Here is a 20,011-nt window from a genome sequence, read left to right as displayed (position 1 = left end):
CTTGAATGGCCACATTTTTCAATAGATAAATTTACGAAATAAGCAACAAGCTCATTAAGAAATACAAATAACTTTTTTCACAAAAAAACAACCAATACATGCATTTTACACAAAGGCTCGTACACACTTTAATGCTTTTTGGCACATTGAAAAAAAAACCACATTTAAAAAATTGACCAAAATTTAATGGCCAACTCAATTTAATTGACCAAATTTTAAAACACACGAATTTACGCAATAAGCTCTACACAAAAGACACTTTTTATCACCAAAAAACAATTCCCTTTTTCACTTTTTTCACTAAAAACACTTCCTTTTTCTGTAACTTTTCACTACATGTACCGAAAGTTTTTTTTATTAATTAAAAATGTTATTAATTAGAAGAAATTAGCACGGAGGTTATGAAATAAATTTAACCACCACACATTCGTGCCATGGTTTCATGATAAAACACTGCACAACACAAATACAAAGAATTTGCCTGCTTAGTGCACGCATGTACTATACGCACCGATTAATAATTTCTTTACACACTCACACACGAACCCTCCGGCGTCAGCGTACAGCAAACTGCGCTGAACACAATGATAGCTTTAGCGTTGGCGTCACAGCGTCCATTTCCCGCGCAAATTTAGGCTTTATCATTTTCGGTTTTTGCAATCTTTTCCCTTACAAAAGAAGTATCAAATTGCTTTAAAATACAATAAGCGATGAACATTTTGCATTTACTTTTGAAATACTATACTGTTTGAGAGTTTTATTCCCCTTTTCTGTTGCCAAAAGTGGCATTCTTCCTTCACTAACACTTACTAACACTTACAGCATCACGGAGCTGGGATGAACCCAAGCCGACGCTAACCACAATTTAAACACGCGCAAAATCAAAATCTTCACTGTTTAACATCACTTTATCACACAAATTGTTCTACAAACTATTGTTTGCATGGAATAAGATACTTTACACTACTTTTTAGCACCGAATAAAAAAACAACACTTGCAACATGTGCTTTCTACCGAGAGCATCACTTTTATAACTGTAATCTGTCACTGTCCGATCGCTACTGATCTGAGTTTATCCTTATCTCACGATCAGTATCTCTTCTGCTTCGTTATCACGACACACCACACAACGATAAGTGGCGAAGCGCCGAACGAGCTAAATCCGTACGCTTTCTCGCTCTGTCTTTCTGACAGTCAGACGCGCTAAAGCGAGAGAGCATGTTTATCTGTCTACTTGCCGCTTGCCGCTCGGCCGATCGCATCTCTCGCATCTTTTTCTTTCGCACGCATTTCTCTCCCGCTTGAGAGAGCCTCGCAAAAAAAAATCAATTCAACGCTCCAACTCTTCGCTCCTCTCCAGCAAATCCATTCTTACATTTTTACATTATAAACTTTTTAATAAGATTACTTCGCGTTCGCATTAAAATAAATCAATTCATAAAGTTTTGCTAAATTACTCACAAAAATAAAGGCTAAAGCCTTAGCAAATTTTTTAATTTTTTTTATTATTTTTATTTTTTTCTAATTTCTTATTTTTTTTTAATTTAAAGCATTATTTGAGTGAAAAGAAACCCATTGCATCCAATTGGCATTAAAATAAATAAATTTAAATTTTTTTTTCAAAATTTCTCAAAAAAAAACGTAAGGGGTAAGCCTTATGAAATTTTCGAGTGGAAAATTATTTTAATTTTTTTTCTGATTTTTTATTCTTTTTTTTAATTTAAAGCATTATTTGAGTGAAAAGAAACTGATTGCAACAAATTCGCATTAAAATATATCACATTTATAAATTTTGCTAACTTACGCAAAAAGGTAAGGCAATAGCGTTAGGAGATTGGCAAACAATACGATTGCGGCAGATCATAGCACAGTCCCAGCTAAGATTCATCACGAATTGACTACCAAATCCTCGAAGAGTCCATAAGCTACAAACTTAACAGTGAGTAAAGCAACGAAAGAAGGCCATAAGGATACATTTATGTTAGACTTTACAAAATGGTCGTTATTGCCTTACGTAGAAATATCGCTGTAGTCTGAATCTGAGAGGACTCTTTGGGGATTGAGATTCAGAGTCATTTATTCAGTTCAAAGATTCATTCAGATTCATTAATTCGAATCAAATTTACCCAGCATTAGCCCCTTGCTAATTGTTTCGTTTAAAAAGTATTAGAAATCAAAATAGAATTATTAGAACCAGAGGCAAAAACTGCGTCTTACAAACGCAAATAATGCTTCCAGGATCCTTGCAGCCAACAGGCAATGAAAGTTCGTCCTAGCATCCGTCACGTTAAATTTTGCCGAGCCGGCGCAGAAAGAGCATGTTCTTGGTTTCCCATTCATATAGATTTTTGGATTCAGTTTGGTTCTTATCGTTAGACGGAGCAGTTCAATGGATCATCCGCTGGACGGTCACAGTTTGATCAAACTTTATTGAAGTGTCAGTGATAGCTGTTGTTAAAAAAACATGTTCAAAGTGGTTGAAATGCGTTAAAATAGTGATTACGTTCGATACAAGCGCAAATTCTATTTACAACATTCAATGGCGATGGAGATCTACATGGATTCGTGCAATGCTAGATGCTGGGTGTTTGCTTTCTTATTAACCAGTGTAGCATGTTACAGTAGGTTTCCTTAACGATTTATATGTAATACATGATTTCTATTTGTCCGAGAAACAACATTTTATTAAATTTATAACAGTAATGTTCCTTTAAAAGTGTTAAGGTGATATCACAAACTTGCTCAAGTGATTGATTGATGAACTGTTCGAATTCCAGCAATTCAAACATGAAGAAAATCTCTTTAAGAAACATTCCTTTCAGTGTGAAATGTGCCTCCATCAACGCGTCAATTACCCCATCAAATAGCTGTAGGCAATGCTATAGCTAACAAGTTTTCCAGCTCAACAGCCAAACCGTCTTCATCTTCAATCAGCTTCTAAACTGATTAATCTCCTAATTAATTTTCACCTCATTTCAGTTTCAGAACGCTTGCTGCTGATTAATTTTAATTTACAATCAATTAAAAACTTTATTTTAAGGCTATTTAAAGAAAAAAAAAACTTAGTATTCATATTCATTTCCCAATTTAATTTGTTTTTTTCTCAATTCATTTTTTGTCATCTTTTATTATGCCTTCTCTGAACAAATAACACATTTAGAATGCTTTGTAATAGCTTATAAGAGAGTGAAAAAATATTTAATAAGTTTAAATCATACTTAATTTACATACTATCCAAAGCTAGACATTGTAGAGAAGCTTAAAAATATGTTTTATTTTATTAAGAGAGATACACCTAGATATTCGAAGAATACAAGAAAGATATTTGAAGAATTTGTGAATTAAAATTATTAAATTATCATGTGATAAAGATAATTAAGTTGAAGTATTGAAATTAAGATTATTCTCCAAAGGGGAATAGATCCCCAATTTTAATCAATTAGAAAGAGAAGAAAACTAATTTCTATTTCAAAACCATTATCCCACTTTAGTTGCAATAATGAGGGAAGAAGGAAAAGCATTTAATATTATGAATGACTGAAACGTGACACCATGCGATCAGTTTTCTTGCTTTTATTCCATTGTTTTGCTGTTTAATACCCTTCCACATACTATGCTAATAGTTTCCTTCCATAATAATGCAGAAGTTTCTTGCTTCCAGTCGTCCAGATGATGTCTCCATTAAGTCACAGACTCTTTTTTTTCCTCTACTTCGGAAAGAACGGCCCCAGTCACAGACATTGTTGTGTGTAAGGCGAGGATGGCCGGTAGGTGGGATGGTTCGAATCGAGTTCTGTAGAAGGAAATTAAATTCTTCGTTACCCCTTTCCAACGCATTCCTTCCGGCATTCTTATGCACCGCTTGTGTGGAATTTTCCTCAATGAACGATACGGACGTAATGGCACAAAACGTATGACTGTTGAATTTATTTGCGTCATCCTGGTTTGATGGTGACCGTACAATTTAAAAGATAAAAATAAATCCTCTTTGATTTATATTTTTTTTTATATATTTTTGATTAAAATAATTGTTAAAATTATTGAACATTTTTATCTCAATAATTACAGATATATCTTCCGACCGGCTACACAATCTTAATTTAAACCATCATTTAACAAAACTGCTTTGGATGGTAGACTGGCGAGAGAATGAAGTATATTTCCATATAAACAATTCGTTCGAACATGGAAAGTTCCCAACGTTTGGTATAGGGTTTTCACAGCGTGGTGAACTATCGCGTACGGATTTTTGTGTGTTCTCCTCTGTGCATAACCTGTACCATCAGGTGTACGATACGTATACATCCCGCGACAGTAAACACCTCTTCATGGATACGCTGCAGAATTGTGACGTTATTTACATGGACGACAACTCTGTGGCGTTTCGACGTAAATTCGACACCTGCGATCCTCAAGATGTTGTGTTTCACACCGGCACCATGTACCTTGTGTGGTGGCGTACAGATACACCGTTGGAATGGAAAAACGATTTCACCGTAATGCCAAACACAAGCCTACAGAATCAAGGTGTGCTACCGGTGCAGCTGCTGAGAGCCGATAAGATACGCATTCAGGAGAATGGGCAAGTTTTGAAGAAGATTGAAGTACATCTGGACCGTGTCGCGGTACCGGCAGTGGAGACAACGTACTGGTGCAAAATACAGCGTCTTGATCCGTGGCTGATAGATGCCAAGCATCATATCGTGCAGTTCGAACCAATAATAGACAACGAGGAGCTGGTACACCATATGGAAGTGTTCCAGTGTGTTGCCAACAAAATGGAGATCCATACATACAACGGTCCATGCTCCGATATGCCCGCATCTGGACGGTTGTGTTCGAAGGTGATGGCACTGTGGGCGATGGGTGCTGGTTCGTTCACTTACCCGAAGGAAGCGGGACTACCGATCGGTGGTAAAGAGTTTAATCCCCACATTCGTCTGGAAGTGCACTTCAACAATCCGAAGCTAAAGTCCGGCGTCATTGATAGTTCCGGCATGCGCATCAACGTTGTGTCGAAGTTACGTCGCTATGATGCTGCTATCATGGAGCTGGGGCTGGAGTATACGGATAAAATGGCCATACCACCAGGGCAGATAGCATTTCCACTATACGGGTATTGTATAGCCGAGTGTACACAGCTGGCACTGCCAAAAACAGGTATCGTCATATTCGGCTCACAGCTTCATACACATTTGCGCGGTGTACGGGTTCTTACACGTCACTTTCGAGGAGCGGAAGAGCTTCCATTAGTAAATCGTGATGACTTCTTCTCGCACCACTATCAAGAGATACGGCAGCTTCGTTATAAGCCTCATGTTCTGCCGGTAAGTATTGCTGGGCCCTTGTTGGATGTCTCTTGATATTAAAGGTATTCATTTGTTTATTAAGACAAAGATCTGCCGTACAGGTCCCTTCCGGTTCCTACTCCACCTGTCTCCTGCAAACGCGATAGGAGTAGCGAACTTCCGCAGACTTGACTCCCCAAAATTGGCAACTTTTTTTGAATGCCTCTGACTGGTCTTTCTTAGACTCTGGATACTGTATAATGTAATGTTTGCTCCCCCTTACTCAGATATCATGTTCAGGTCTCCAGAGTCTCAGTAATCACGGACTTCTCTTGATTGCACCCTCACCATGAGATCTCACGTAGACTTCACTCGTTCTGCAGGGCATTATACCGCACATTGCTCAAGGGTTTTTCTGATTCGGTGTGTTTGAAGCTGGTTAGGTCGCTGCTGGAGTATTGCTCTGTAGTCTGCGCCCCCACTGCTCGGATTCATATTGAGCGCAAAGAGCGGATACAGAGATTCCTCACCACCTCAAAATTCTGGGTTGTTCTTCTGAGGCACTGCCCAATTATTAGTCCAGGTGTCGATTGCTCGGTATTGACTCCCTCGAGAACCCTCGCCTTCAGTATCTTATCCGTATTTGTAGCTTTCTTCTTGCTCGATTGTATAGATTCGCCAACGTTGCTCTCCTGGATTCCCATTTATACTTCTAATCGTTCGTTCCGTATTCGTCCTTCCTTCATTATACCCAGATTCCCCTCTTCCCACTTCTTTGACTTCCCAATACATTGACTAATCTTAAGTTACGTATCTCAATCAATCTAAGTTACTCTCGATCAAAGAGCTTGAGAATGTTAAAGCTTCACCATTTTTTTGTTTGTTTTGTACATGCCTGTAATCTGTTTCTTGCATATCAATTCTGTTTCATTAGGGTGATGCTCTAGTTACAACATGCTACTACGACACGCGCGGTTACAAAACTTTAACTCTTGGAGGCTTTTCAATCAGCGATGAGATGTGTGTAAACTACATTCATTACTATCCTGCAACGGCGCTGGAAGTATGCAAAAGCTCCATCTCCGAAAAGTCACTGCATGATTACTTTGACTACATGAAGCAGTACGTAGACTACCATCGTATAAAATACTTACAACTCCATACTCCATTAATTAATTAATATATTTTCAGTGTTGAAAAGCAAAATATATCCTCAGCAAGTGGTCCACGTTCGGCAAACTATTTATCGATTGATTGGGATGCAACAAGGGTAAACGAACTTGTTGATACGTATCTTTCGAGCCCACTTAGTATGCAATGCAACCGATCAGATGGAATGCGTTTCGATGGCTTTGAATGGGAAGATGCGCCTATAACATCGTTCAAGCTTCCCGTACCCGCACCAAAACCGAGGAAGTGTAGCTCCGTTCCATCTACACTGCGCTGGTTCAAATCGTTGAACGAAGGGCTTTGTGATAATCTTGGCGATTGCATCTATTCGGAGTCGAAATTGAAGGAGTGAAGCAATTTCAGTAATAGTTTATCGAACGACTGGAGGTCAATATTTATTGTGTTGTAAAATGAAAATCTAATTTGTGGCGGTATGCAAGAAGTAGTCTTCGTTCAATATGTGTGAATAAAGAAACGAATACAAAAGTATGTTATAATAACTAGCAATTTAACTGGTGTTTGAAGACTGTTACACAGTACAGAAGGTCTTGTCTTTATTTGTTATTTATTTAATTAAAGCTGATCTTCGTGCTGCTCATCAGAAGGTACAATTTCGCATCATCCGCGTAAAGCAGGTGGCTACCAAGAGGAAGCACACGTCGTTTAAGTAGATCACGAAGAGAAGCGGACCAAGGTTGCTCCTTTGTGATACTCCTGAAGAAGCGTTCATGCGTCGAGCAATAAGAATGGAGACGAAGACGTAAGACTGCATCCAATTTAGCATTTGACCCGGAAGACCAAGACCGTAAATCCGGAAGACCGTATAAATCGCATCGACATCAAGATCTGCATCAATGTTTATATGGCAGAGACTGACAAATTCGACGAGATAGGTGGTAGTAGAACGCTTAGGAACGCTGAGGTAGTTTGAGGCAACAACAAGAATAGGCTAGAACTAGAAGCTTGTCCTAAAATCTGTTTCTGGCGAATCTTGAGAAACTAGGATTTGGAAGACTAATTCTATCTTGGATGGGGATCCTGTCCTCCTCCTCAGACTGTCAATCTCTCCAGTGCTCTTTGGGCGATTTTTCTCTCTGGTGTTTGTATAAAGGTTTGGTGCTCTGTCCCCCTAAATCTTCCGTCATCTCTTTCCAAAGACCTTCTGATGGACGGCTGTCTCGGGATTACTCAAATGAGTGGCATCCAAATAAGCAGAGTATCCAACGTGAAAGATCTTGGGGTTTGGTTGGATGAGGATTAGTTACGTGATCAATATAGCGAACAGAGCACTAGGCCTCATTAGTCGTATAGCTCTGGAAATTCGTGGTCGCTATGTTTAAAGGCACTGTATTGTTGCTGGGTTTACTCCGTTCTTGTTTATGTCAGTGTTGTGTACCTTCGTACCGCCGTAGTTGAGTTTACAATCACTGCTTTGCTATTCACGAGGCAAAGTCTTTCGATCCTTTTACTTTTTGGTGTGCGTTACGCGGCTTTTCATTTGATAATCTCACCTGTTTCTTTAAAATAAATATACCTCCCCATACTTACTGCCAAAAATAAAAACAAAAATATATTTCTATGACATTCGCCCAGATGACAATTATCAACAATAAGCTACAATTTGCCGTTGAAGCATTCAGCAATTCTAAAATTATATAATAAGTTATGCACGTTCGTAAAATAAAACATACGCGTTCGATGTTACTAAATTTCGTTCACTGGTTTCGGTGACGCTGGAAAAGCAGATGAAAATATATTAATTCACAAAAAGGCAATCATGCTGTAACATTCCTCAATACTTACTAATTGTCATTAAATTCATTCCACTCTTGAATTGTTGGATGCTTGCATACAGCTACATAATGACCACCAGCGGTAGATCCTTAAAGTAGAAGGTGGCGTGAGTATGATTCGGTGCTATTTAATGCCGATGGTGCTAAATTACCTATGTGATTCGAAATTCCATAAAGCGAATAGTATACCGGACCGGCAATATTTTCTGATGCATACGGCTGCAGATTAAGTTCCCGTTTCTTTGTTGGAAATTCCACTGTGTTGGTTAGTTTGCTAAAACGAGTTTCTGAAAATCGTTTCAAATCTTTATGTGGTTGCAATTGAGTAGAAGGTTTATAGCAAAACAATGTCCAAGTGGTAAAAAAAGCAAAAATAGTAATAAAGTTTTCCAAAATAAAAGGATACGAATCACGAGGTACCGCGGAAACCGTTCAATTGTCAAGCTTTTGGTGCATTTTCGTCGGGTTTCACAATGGGAGCAAGTGGGCTGATCGATACCGTCGAGTATCTCTTCCTTTATAAACATTTCGAGACAATTTTCTAGTTTACATCGAGAATTCGATGTTGGCAGTGGTAGACTAAAAACGAAAAGAAAAATAAAAACGTTTATTTAATCGCTAATTAATTCTTATATTTAGAATGTTTTTACGAATTAAACATATCGTGAGATTGTAGAAAGAAGTTACTACAAATTATATTAATTGGGGCAAATTTGACAGCTAGTAAATAATTGTAAACAATGAACAGAAAGGTTAAAATGAAAGTAATGAATAACCTAATGTAAACGCAACTCACCTCAAATCCCAGAAGGGATCAAACATCGTACTCTCGGTATCGCAGTGCGTACACTTGAGGGTACTTCTTAACTGTCCCACAAATAAATCTTTGATGACTGAATTTTCTGCTTTTGAATACCATTCCCAAAGCATGTCGGCCTTGACGCGGGCGCTGCAAATGTAAAACAAACGATTTCGGTTGGAACGTTTATAAATGTTTGTGTAGAAGGCCTGTCTTGGAATGTCTTTAGAAGGCTCAATGTTAGTACAGTGGAATACTTTCAAACTATACTTGGTCCTTACTTCATTGCATCATCAATTTCACCCAAGGGATCTCGTTTGACAGCGACGTTTAATGCACCATGTAACGAATCGAGGAAAAATCTTAGAAATTCCTGAGCATCTTGTTGCGCTGATCCGGAATACATTCGATGTTTGCTAGAGAAGGCGTGTTTTAAATCTGATGGATTAATGCTACGTTGTGATCCGCTCCACATATTTTTAATTAATTTGGTATATTCTGAAAATAAAAAAAAACACAAAAAATTGTAATTTTTACTTCGAATTGATTGAAGTTGTTTGATTGAAGTGTATAAACCTTTTGATTTGAAAGTAAGTAAGCGATTACTTAAAACTTACCTGCCAATATGCGGTGATCCTTGTTTGTACCTAATTCAGTTGATGGTTGACTTCGAAGAAATGATGTAAGTTCGCGTGTATTGCTGAGACATTGTATCATCGAGTTCATGAAGCATGTATTGCCAATGTTCCACAAACCGCAGAGACCTGAAAGGATTTATTAAAAAATCCAACAATTCGTATTTCAGTTTGGAAGTGTCAGGAATTTGGGAAAACCCCTAACCTTACCTGCTTTAGTGCTGCGCGAGGAATCAGCAACATCCGACAGCCGCTCATAGCTGGGTTTGTATGACGTGGACAATCTTGATGATGATGTGGATGAATCCTTTTCCGTAGTAGATTGATCATGGTAAATTCGTGACGGTTTAACAGTGTTGTGCAAGTCCACACTCTGCCGTAACTATGATAGTGATATAAAAAAGAACGAAAGAATAAAGAATTTAATTTTTTTTGATAAATATAATAAAAATAAAATAAATACAAAACTGAAGGATTAATATATAAACAATAGTATACAGTAAATCAGACATCCTAATGATATGCTTTAAAGTTCGATGTGCTTTATGCAACTATAAAAAAATATACAACCATAATGTATGTTGATGACGCATAATGATTTATTTTTTAATTATTTTTTAAATTTATAAATGTTTGAAATTGTACCTAAACATCAGAGTTAATAACAGAGTTTCATAATGAAGTGATTTAGAATTTTTATTTCAGCAAGAGTAAAGTGAAACGAAACGATTTTCTCTTTCTCTCTCTAAACGGATTCTTGAAAAACTTAATTTATACATAAATGTGAATGATGGACTAAAAGTGTATAAATGAATTTTTACACTAGCTTAGTTGTACAATATCGTTTTTCTTCGATTTTTTTTTCGTTTGACAGCTGTCAAAAGATAACCTTTTAGAGCATGAAAAGTACTCAATTGCTTCAGGTACTAGGCGCCTCCATATGTAATAATTATTTTTGCTTGTTTCAGTTTCTACCATTTCTATTTAAAATTCTGTTGCTTTTAATCATCACCAATTCTGCGGATGTTGTCAAATAAAGCAAGAAATATTAACCCTCCCCACAATTCTGGATATTTCACGATCTTTCCCCGTTTCAGAATCTCGTCTAAATGGTTTCATGGCTCATTGTGGAATCCGAAGCGTGGTAAAAATAGACCTAGCATTGTGGGAGGTGTTCGTACGCTTTCATGAAATTCTTCGTCATCCACCTGATGTGGTGTGGTAGACATCGTAAAAAAACATGTGGGAAGACCATCAACTCGTGAGGTTTCATCGTGGTACGGATAGGTCGGGCATTTAACCGTAGGTCGCGTAATATTTATAACGTACCATTAAGCACACCTTCGCATCAACATGTGCAACTTCACCTACTTGTGCAACCGGCATTCAGTATCAGGAAAAAAAAGTTACGAATTTGCGTGAATTCTGTTCACCACAGAGATTAAAACCCAATTTATACACTTTTCCTCATTTTTTATATGTTTTGTCGATGTGTTTTTCCCCCTGAAATTATGTCTAAATGATATGTTTTCATTTTTTATGTGTATTTTAATTGTGATTGTGATGCCACGAATTCTTTTCCTTCTTTTGTTCTGTTGTGTTCGCTTCGACGAACACGTCTTCTTCAAACACTCGTTTTAAAGGCTGTGTTGTTGATTTTTATTTAATAATTTAGACCATGTTTAATTGAAGAGTTAACTAGAGTTAGTCTCGTGTAACATAACGAATTTGTTTCAGTCTCATTATCATTATCTTATTTCCTTACTTTTCTCTACAACAATTGTCAGCTTTTGTCTTTCTTTTGCCGATGTGAACGAATATCTATGACTTGCATTGAAGTTGGTTAGTCGTGCGTTGGCAAGGTTGGCAAAATTGTGCAGTTGATTGCTGATGAATGAATTATGTTAATTTAACAACGTAGGAAAATGCTATAAAAATATCTGAGGAAGATCTTTAGGAAGAAGGATTTACGGTGGAAGGGAATGTTTTGTCAATTTTGTACAACCATTCTACGAGAAATTGAAATACATCTGTACATCTTAATATGGCCTATACTATCGTTTGGACTAGTGATGGGAAAAGTATTGAAAATAAAGTTAAATTATTTACTAAAATATTTAGTGTCTAGAATTTGCCCCTCTCCACTCTCCATACAAAGGTGGTTGATTTCGTGTTCTTTAAATTTTATTCTATTCTGTCTAGTATTGCTTTCTCTTACTCTTACCTCTCTCTAACTTTTTCCGGTTCTGGAATCGGCTCCGACTAAACAGTTCCGGAACCGGATCGGATTTTGGTCGGAGTCGCTTATGCTAGCTTGCACCTACTGAACCTGCTTCGATCCGAGGTCGATCCGAACTCGCTGAACCTACTTCGACCCGAGTCTGATCCGAACCAGCTGCACCCATGGGTCGGAGTCACTTATGGTAGCTTGCACCTATCGGAATTGTTGCACCTACTGAACCTACTTCGACCCGAGTCGCACCCACGGGCCATTGCACCTACTGGACGTACAGAACCTACTTCGACCCGAATGTGACACGAACTCGCTGCATCCACGGATCGGAGTCGCTTATCATAGCTTCCACCTACCGAAATCGTCGAACCTACTGGACCTACTGAACCTGCTCCGATCCGAACTCGTTGCAACTTCCTGGACTTACTTACATCTACCGGCCGACCCGAACCCGTTCGGATTCCCTATGGATGGTTCCGATCGGGTAGGTTCGGGTTGATCCGCCCATCACTATTCCGAACCAATAGCTAAAACTTTTTCGAACTGGTCGGTGCACGGGAACCTGTACCTGGAGCCGTAGCTGTACCTGATCAACTTTGAACCTGGTTATTCTGTGTGTTACTTTCACAGCTGCCGGTATCATTTGTAATTTTGAATTATGTACCTTATGTAATTTTTTTTTATTCATTTCTGTACCTGCTCAGGTGCGTTATTTTTAGGTAACGGTTCCGATTCTCCAGACCCACGAGGGTCTTTCCCATCACTAGTTTGAACACATTACATTACATTGTTGATGACATATTAAACTTTTTTGGCAAATTTTCAAACAAATATGAGATGGTGACGGCGAAATCTGATCTACATAATGAAGTAAATGCGTGTTCGCATTACGTTATGGTAAGTATTAGTTTTAGGTAAATTATTAAGCACTGTTCTACTTACATTCATGGCCTGATCAACATTGGATTCTTTTTCTGATTCATTGTATTCATTATGTGTGGTGCTAAGGACAGTGGCGTTCGATGCGTGACTAACGCCATTAACTGCCAATGCCTTGTTTTCCTCTTCATGGTCATTGCCGTTGTTCACGATTTTATCACTGTTTGTATCAACCGTCTGATAGTTAGGGAAACTGTTCGCTTTGCTATGATTTGCTTCTTCCAAACCGTCATCATTTAATCGCTTTACGTTTCTGATGCTGATGCTGCTGCTGCTGCTGCTGTTTGCTTTACTAGTAGCGATTGCATTGCTATCGCTCATTACACTTCTGCCCGCAGCGTTGCTAGTTCCACTGTCTCTTCGCTTTTCTTTATCGGTAATTTTGCTTGCACTGCCTTTCGGCTTTAGACGTATCGTGGCTGTGACCTGCAGCTCTTTCGCATCGTTTGCCGTAACGTTCGTTTCACCGACATCTTCGTCACCCAAATCGTCGGTGGTTACGATTGCCGTCACTAACGCTGAAGACGATGGTTTCGCCGTCACCACCGTGTCGTCTAGTTTACAACTATCATTCGTCGGTTTGCTTTTGCTGTTTGCATTTGGCAAGCTCGGCACGGTAGACGGTGGTCGTAGCCTGATCGTAGCCTGCGTGAATGATTCCTCCACGTTTACGGTAATGTTTAAGGATTTCATGACATATGACGAAATGATAATGTTTTTTTTTTGTTTTTTGGTGGTAATATTGCAAAGGTTGTTTTGTTGCAAAAAACAAAATGTGTTCAGTTTGTTGGTTTTAATTCCGATGTTGGTTTTTTTTTGGTGTGTTAAATAGTGTGAGTACTCTTTCTCCGAATCAACAGTGCGTAGTGATTCGGGGCGATCGTATAATGGTGCATTTGGAATTGTAATCCATTCCCATGGAATGGTACAAAAACCGGGAACAGGAATTTATATGAGTTGGGAAAAGGGGTACGAAATAATGGATATGTGTAACAAAACAAAAAAAAAAGAACAATAAGAATTAATAGCGTTCCTAGACTGTTAAGTTACTATAACGATTGGAACAGATTATATAAATAAATATAAATATGCAAGCAAACAAACAAAAAATTGTTTTGCTAATTTTGCCGTGTTATTTCATGTTTTTACTGCTAGCTAGCTGTTGTGTACATCGAAAAGCTTTGACATTTTTCTACCACAATCTTAAGAATATTTCATTTCGAATCTGTTTTTTGTATTGTTTTGATGTTCTACTTTTGCTATAATTGAGGTTTTTTTAAACACAAAATACTTCAACAATTTCTTTTTGCATAAATGCTTATTAGCCTAAAATAATTCGTCTACTGCTTGGCTGGACAACCGTAAACGAAGGTTTGGTCTGCCATATCTTACTTCCTTGAGGTTTCATTGACGACAGTCCCACCAAGGAACAATTATATTGTGTTTTTGCCCTTTAAAATACCAAATAGGCATGTGTTGCAGGCCATGTCTACGCGACGTGCTCGACCATGAGCAGGCCAGAAAAAAAAGAAGAAGCATGTGTTTCAATACATTTTTCAACTAATTGAGTTGAGATGAGCTTATAGTACTGTCACAGGACAGCACAAATTGGAAACATAACGTAGTAAAAACCACCAGATTGATTAGGAATTCGTGAATCAACCGAGAAAAAAAGTTGACGTAAATACAGCGTAACAAATTTGACTAAAAAATACAAATTTAAAATTGATTGCAAAACTGTTATACTCTTCGAAGACGAATATAAGTTATAATTTACGATCAATGGTATAATTTATATACATTTGTGTAACTAGTAAACATGTTTACCTTACTATTGTTGTTATAATGGTGTCTATCTTCTGGTGAAGCAACTATCGATGAGTCTTTGCCCAAGCTTGAATTCTCCTGTAAACTTCCGGTGTCCCGATAGCTCGATTGAGTGATGCGTGACGCAACGCTAGAGGAAGGTTTATAGGTCGAGATGCTGTAACGTTGATAAATTTCAGCCCCACTCAATGCTGTGTTACGTAGATTCGACACGTAGTTACCACTGTTTCGAATGCTTGTGGGCCCAGCTGTTGTTTTTTTAAAGAGAATATATTAGAAATGAAATGAAAGTGTTAGAAATGTATGGGTTTTTGGTCGTTATTGTGCATAATTCATGAAAGGCTAGGAATAAGGGATAGTACCGTAACTGCTGATCGATGATGAATATCTGCTGGATCTGTTGCTGTTAGTTGACGCTCTACGCTCGATATTTTTGACAATATCGTAGCTACCGTTTGTGCTGGTATCGTCAGTATCACCAGCGACTTTAAGACTGTCCGATGTAACGTCGGTACCTTTGCTGATGGTACGATTCTTGCCGCTACTAAGGTCGCGCTCTTCTCGTCGATGATAAAGCGAAGATGAGGTAGTGGACGTAAACGGTGAATCAAAACGATAGCTGCTCTTGCGATAAAGACCACTGTTGCTAATACTGGATGTCTTACTACTGCTCAGTAAGGGTGAATAATATATACGATCGGTGTAGCTTGATCTTGTTAATGTACTGGTAGGCGGTTGAATGTATCTACTGCCACTAGATGAATACGCTGATATGACTGGCATATTACACCTGCTTGTATATTGTAATATGGTTTACTGAAATGTAGAAGCCTGTGTAATTAAAAGAGATAAAAAGAGAACCAAATTAGTTTGAGAAAAATGTGTGCTCATCGCTCATATTTACACATTTTTTTGTGCTACATTAAATCGAACGTGAGTACATCATTACGTCAAGAACAAAAAGAAAAAATTGAAGTTATCACATCAATCAATATTTGAGAATATTATGGAGACGCCTAGTATTTTACAAAACTCGTTAGAAGTATATGAGAACACTATGGAGACGCCTGGTATTTTACTAAATTCGTTAGAAGTATATGAGAACGCTATGGGCAGGCCTGGTATCTTACAACACTATTTAGAAGTATATGAGAACACTATGGAGACACTTGCTATCTTACAAAACTTGTTAGAAGTATATGAGAACGCTATGGAGACGCTTGTTAGTTTACTAAACTAGTTACAAGTATGTGAGAACACTATGGAGACGCCTGGTATTTTACTAAACTAGTTACAAGTATTAAAGAACACTCTGGAGACGTCTGGTATCTTACAAAACTAGATAGAAGTATATGAGAACGCTATGGAGACACCTGGTAGTTTACTAAACTAGCTACAAGTATGTGAGAACACTATGGAGACGCCTGGTATTTTATTAAACTAATTACAAGTATTAAAGAACACTCTGGAGACGTCTGGTATTTTATTAAACTCGTCAGAGGTATATGAGAACGCTATGAAGACACCTGTTATCTTACAAAATTAGATAGAAGTATATAAAATCATTATGGAGACGCCTGGTGTTTTACTAAACTAGGTAGAAGTATATGAGAACACTATGGAGACGCCTGGTGTTTTACTAAATTGTTACTAAAATGCTAGATCTTCACAAGGAATGCCTCTGGTGTCTTAGCTTTGCGGTCCACGTAATGTAGGACAGCAATTTAACGGTAGGACAGCTAACACGTGGTTACGTGGTCATAGACGTGATCATGATCGTATAACTGCGTATAAATCAAAACAGCAGTCAGCACCGGCGTTTGTGTTTTTTTTTCTGATGTAGAAATAACACTGCCGCATATAAAATCTACCTCACACCCAATTAAAAAACAGACATCAAACTCGTTGATGAATTGTTAACATGCTTTTAGCAAACTTTCTATTCATTTATCGCCTTTGTATTTGCTAGTAATATCCCATCTTACCTTGTCTAAATTTAGCATGGTTTGATTTTCATTCTTGTATTTTTTTTGCTTTCCCTCTCTCTCGCTCTCTCTCTTTAGTTTGATAATCATTCCTGCGTACGCACCAAAATAACCGTTGGCCTTAAAATACGACTTCCAAAAAACACACGCAGTTTTTCTCACACGATGCGCGCGCGCGCACGCTCAAATCTCTTCAAACCGCGTTGTGCGACGTGCCTAATGCTGCGCATTCATTTACTCTCGGGCAGGCAAAATTTTAACCATGAATAAGCTACGAATCTATCATAGTTACGATAGTGGCTAGCTGGTCAATGATTATAGCATACGCAGGATTTTTTTAACTTTAAAATTTAATATTATTGAAATATAAAAAGAAGAAACACTTTGATTTTAGCCAATAAAACCGTGTAAGTTTTTAGCAAAAAAAAAAATGAAGGTTGAAGCATGCGCACATTCCATCTAGCTACATATATTTCAATAAACTAAACTAATAGTTGATCCCACCTGAAAGAATTAGTCCAAAACGAGGCTAGTACAGTCACCGCACAGTGTAAAGATGAATAATGATCGCTTCATTAGTGGTGCGATATTTCAGTGATAGAATCTAACACATATTTGGTAGGTGCGCAAGTCATTATGCGGACGAAACTAACTTTAGATGTACGACTATAGCTTATAACAAAGAAAATATCAGACGCATCAGTCTGTGTCCCTTCGCCCTTGAAATCTGTTTTCGTACCATATGTGGCCCGGTTTTAACACAATGGTATACGTTCATTTCTGTAACACTCGTGTTTCTCTAACATTTGCACCAAATTGAGGCAGTCTTGTGCTTTTATCACTATTGCACTTTTTTCTTAACAATATACGTTGTTTATTTTTTTTTTGGTAAATATTGTGTTTATGTTAATGTACAACAGCACAGGCAGGTTGATAGGAACAGTGAACGATAACTAAATTTTTCGTAGAATCTTTTTTTTTCTTAGAAAATGGAATTTCCTCATACAATGGCGTTACTACACATGTTACAGTTTAGGCATTAATTCACATTGTGAGTAACATACATTACATCCGTCTATTGTTCACTATCGGACACTATTGTTGATCGTGTTTTTTCCTTCTTCTTCAGCACTTATGAACATTCTCTTGATTGTGAGTTGATTGATGATATGTATTTAAGCATTAAAACACTTGCTTACTTAATCCAAAGCCGTGAAGAAGAATTGTTGAACAAGTGTGGAGTGTTTATTTTTTTTTGTTTTTTTTTAAGATAAAACTTAATGTAGATTAAATTAGAAAAACTAGTAGCTTAGCAGTGTGACACCAAAAAAAAAAACAAAACTCACAACGAAAGGTATTTGAACTGCAGTTCGAAGCTCACCAACATGTGTCAAATGATTTTCTATTAAAAGCGGTATCGTTGATCACATAACCTAAAATGGCTACGGCACAAAACCAGCAATTCGTTCGAACGCCGACATACATACGAAAGCACTTACGGGGGGATTTTTTTTAGCTTCTTTTCTACATACACTACGCAAATGCGATCACCATCGAGCAGCGTAAAAAACTTATTCGCATTATTATATCTTAACGCACGCACACGCACACGCACCAGACACGACCGTCATTAAACAAACCGATTCGTTATGATTCGATTGTTCAACTAATGCCGATAAAAAATATGATCAATCGATCTGCAACTAGGCCATGGGTTTAGGGCACTTTTATTGCTTTTCTTCTTTCGCGGAAAACTCACGTGCAATTGTGTTACTCTCTCGCAAGACTGAATCAAACACGTAGCGCGATTTGATCACACTCTCAAGGTAGCCCGACATCAGCGCTTCATGTCATCGTCGACTAAAAAACTGTGACTGTGAATTCAAGCCACAAATAGATTATTCAACGCTGGCCCGCTGAGATTACGAATCGAGAGCGAACATTTTCACTCTCACCAACTATGAACTATATTTACAATAAAGACACGAGATGAAAAATGCTGCCTGAGGGATTCTCTCGCTTAACCTCATTCATATACTACGCGGCATTGTCTAGCTGCTCTGCTAATAAGTAGGTTAAACTAAGGACCAGAAACAGTTCAGAATGCAAAAAAATAATGGCACTATTTCATATTTTAATAGACGTTCTGAAGGTCGCCACGTTCTCGCTGTAGTACGGTCTGATACACCGATATTTTGAACTTCCAAGATGGAGGTATGTTTACCCATAAGATAAAAAAAATAATTTCAAGTAAGTGCATCAATTACCGTCCACACCTGTAGCCCAACACATGCCTGAATGGCATTCGAGCAGAAAAACTACACTTCAACTCTTCTGTCAAACTGTCCTTTGGCAACACTTCTTGTTGTAAAATATTCCAATAATGAAATTGAACGCGAAAAAGAGACATTTTTCTTCTTTTTTCCAAATACAGACCGAGTAAAACTCATTCTATTTGGTGCTTGCTTCAGTTTACTAGGATTAAATGTAATTTTCCCTTGCTTAATCTGCTCGAATAGGACTAAATTCGAGCATACGTCGCGTTACCATGACCCTCTACTTACAGCGATTATCGCGCTTGCGAATGGGAATGCGATAAAAATGCTATAAATTTCAATATGTGTTATTTACTGCTATAATCGCTGAGTGACAGGTCTTGCGAAAAAATAGCGAAAAACAGATTTTGGAAGATTTTCTTTCAGGATTTGTAGTTGTAATAGTCTCCGCTTGTTTTCGCTGTGCGTAGAAGAAGGAAATATTTCTTTATTTTTACTTTTATTTATCACCTTGAGCGCCCCTGCAGCTTACTAACTGTCAATCTACGCTTCACGTAACCGATCGCGAATCGGTTTATAGTACAAAGGGTAGTACTTGGGTGAAAACTTTCAGCAATTTTCAACCACAATTACTCTCTTTTCAGCCACTAGAGATATTGAATTTTTATTATAATTTATTTTTGTTTATCTATTATTCTTTATATACACTTTGCCTTTAAATGAACTTGCCTGAGAGTGCGTTACATATTTCTTTAACAACATGATGCTCTAAAATAGCATTTTTTTCGATTAAGGATACGTACCATAAATATGAAATAACAAGCAAGTGGTAGAGATGTAGTTCAGTTGTGATATTGCTTTTTATACGGTTCGGTTTATCAAAGTTATGAGAAATTTTGCATCACATTTAAATATACTTTTGTCACAGCCACAAAACGCGATTATTGCTATACTGTAAGAAGAACTGTAACTGTCTTTTTCGAACAGTTAAGCGAAGGAACAAATCTTGAATCAAGAGATTTTGCGTCCTTATTTCTGATGACAGTTTTTGGCACAAGAAGAGTC

The 20,011-nt window shown here is 37.7% G+C and overlaps 2 protein-coding genes across 10 annotated transcripts; one reads left to right on the top strand and one right to left on the bottom strand.

Annotated features, from left to right (window-relative positions):
- Nucleotides 1-2,231: 2,231 nt before the first annotated feature.
- On the top strand, nucleotides 2,232-6,971 carry LOC125772739 (tyramine beta-hydroxylase). The gene is made up of 4 exons (XM_049444164.1): nucleotides 2,232-2,622; nucleotides 4,070-5,328; nucleotides 6,224-6,411; nucleotides 6,481-6,971. The coding sequence occupies exons 1-4, from the start codon at nucleotides 2,541-2,543 to the stop codon at nucleotides 6,809-6,811; spliced, it is 1,860 nt and encodes a 619-aa protein (XP_049300121.1). The 5' UTR covers nucleotides 2,232-2,540; the 3' UTR covers nucleotides 6,812-6,971.
- A 1,032-nt stretch (nucleotides 6,972-8,003) lies between these two features.
- LOC125772531 (ubiquitin carboxyl-terminal hydrolase Usp2) lies at nucleotides 8,004-18,696 on the bottom strand. 9 transcript variants are annotated; one of them, XM_049444144.1, is made up of 12 exons: nucleotides 18,017-18,696; nucleotides 15,048-15,516; nucleotides 14,686-14,933; nucleotides 12,862-13,518; nucleotides 9,897-10,068; nucleotides 9,669-9,815; nucleotides 9,333-9,549; nucleotides 9,049-9,201; nucleotides 8,659-8,831; nucleotides 8,405-8,557; nucleotides 8,263-8,341; nucleotides 8,004-8,192 (listed from the first exon to the last, which is right to left on the bottom strand). In XM_049444144.1, the coding sequence occupies exons 2-12, from the start codon at nucleotides 15,466-15,468 to the stop codon at nucleotides 8,123-8,125; spliced, it is 2,490 nt and encodes an 829-aa protein (XP_049300101.1). In that variant the 5' UTR covers nucleotides 15,469-15,516; nucleotides 18,017-18,696; the 3' UTR covers nucleotides 8,004-8,122. The 9 variants fall into 9 exon arrangements, with proteins under 9 accessions (XP_049300101.1, XP_049300104.1, XP_049300106.1 ...); XM_049444147.1 differs by having other exon boundaries at nucleotides 18,052-18,696; XM_049444149.1 differs by having other exon boundaries at nucleotides 18,430-18,696.
- Between the last annotated feature and the right edge of the window lie 1,315 nt (nucleotides 18,697-20,011).

Source organism: Anopheles funestus, chromosome X (assembly GCF_943734845.2).
Source record: "Anopheles funestus chromosome X, idAnoFuneDA-416_04, whole genome shotgun sequence".
Taxonomy (NCBI): domain Eukaryota; kingdom Metazoa; phylum Arthropoda; class Insecta; order Diptera; family Culicidae; genus Anopheles; species Anopheles funestus.
Note: the sequence above shows the minus strand (reverse complement) of the source record. Positions and strands in the feature narration are given on the sequence as shown.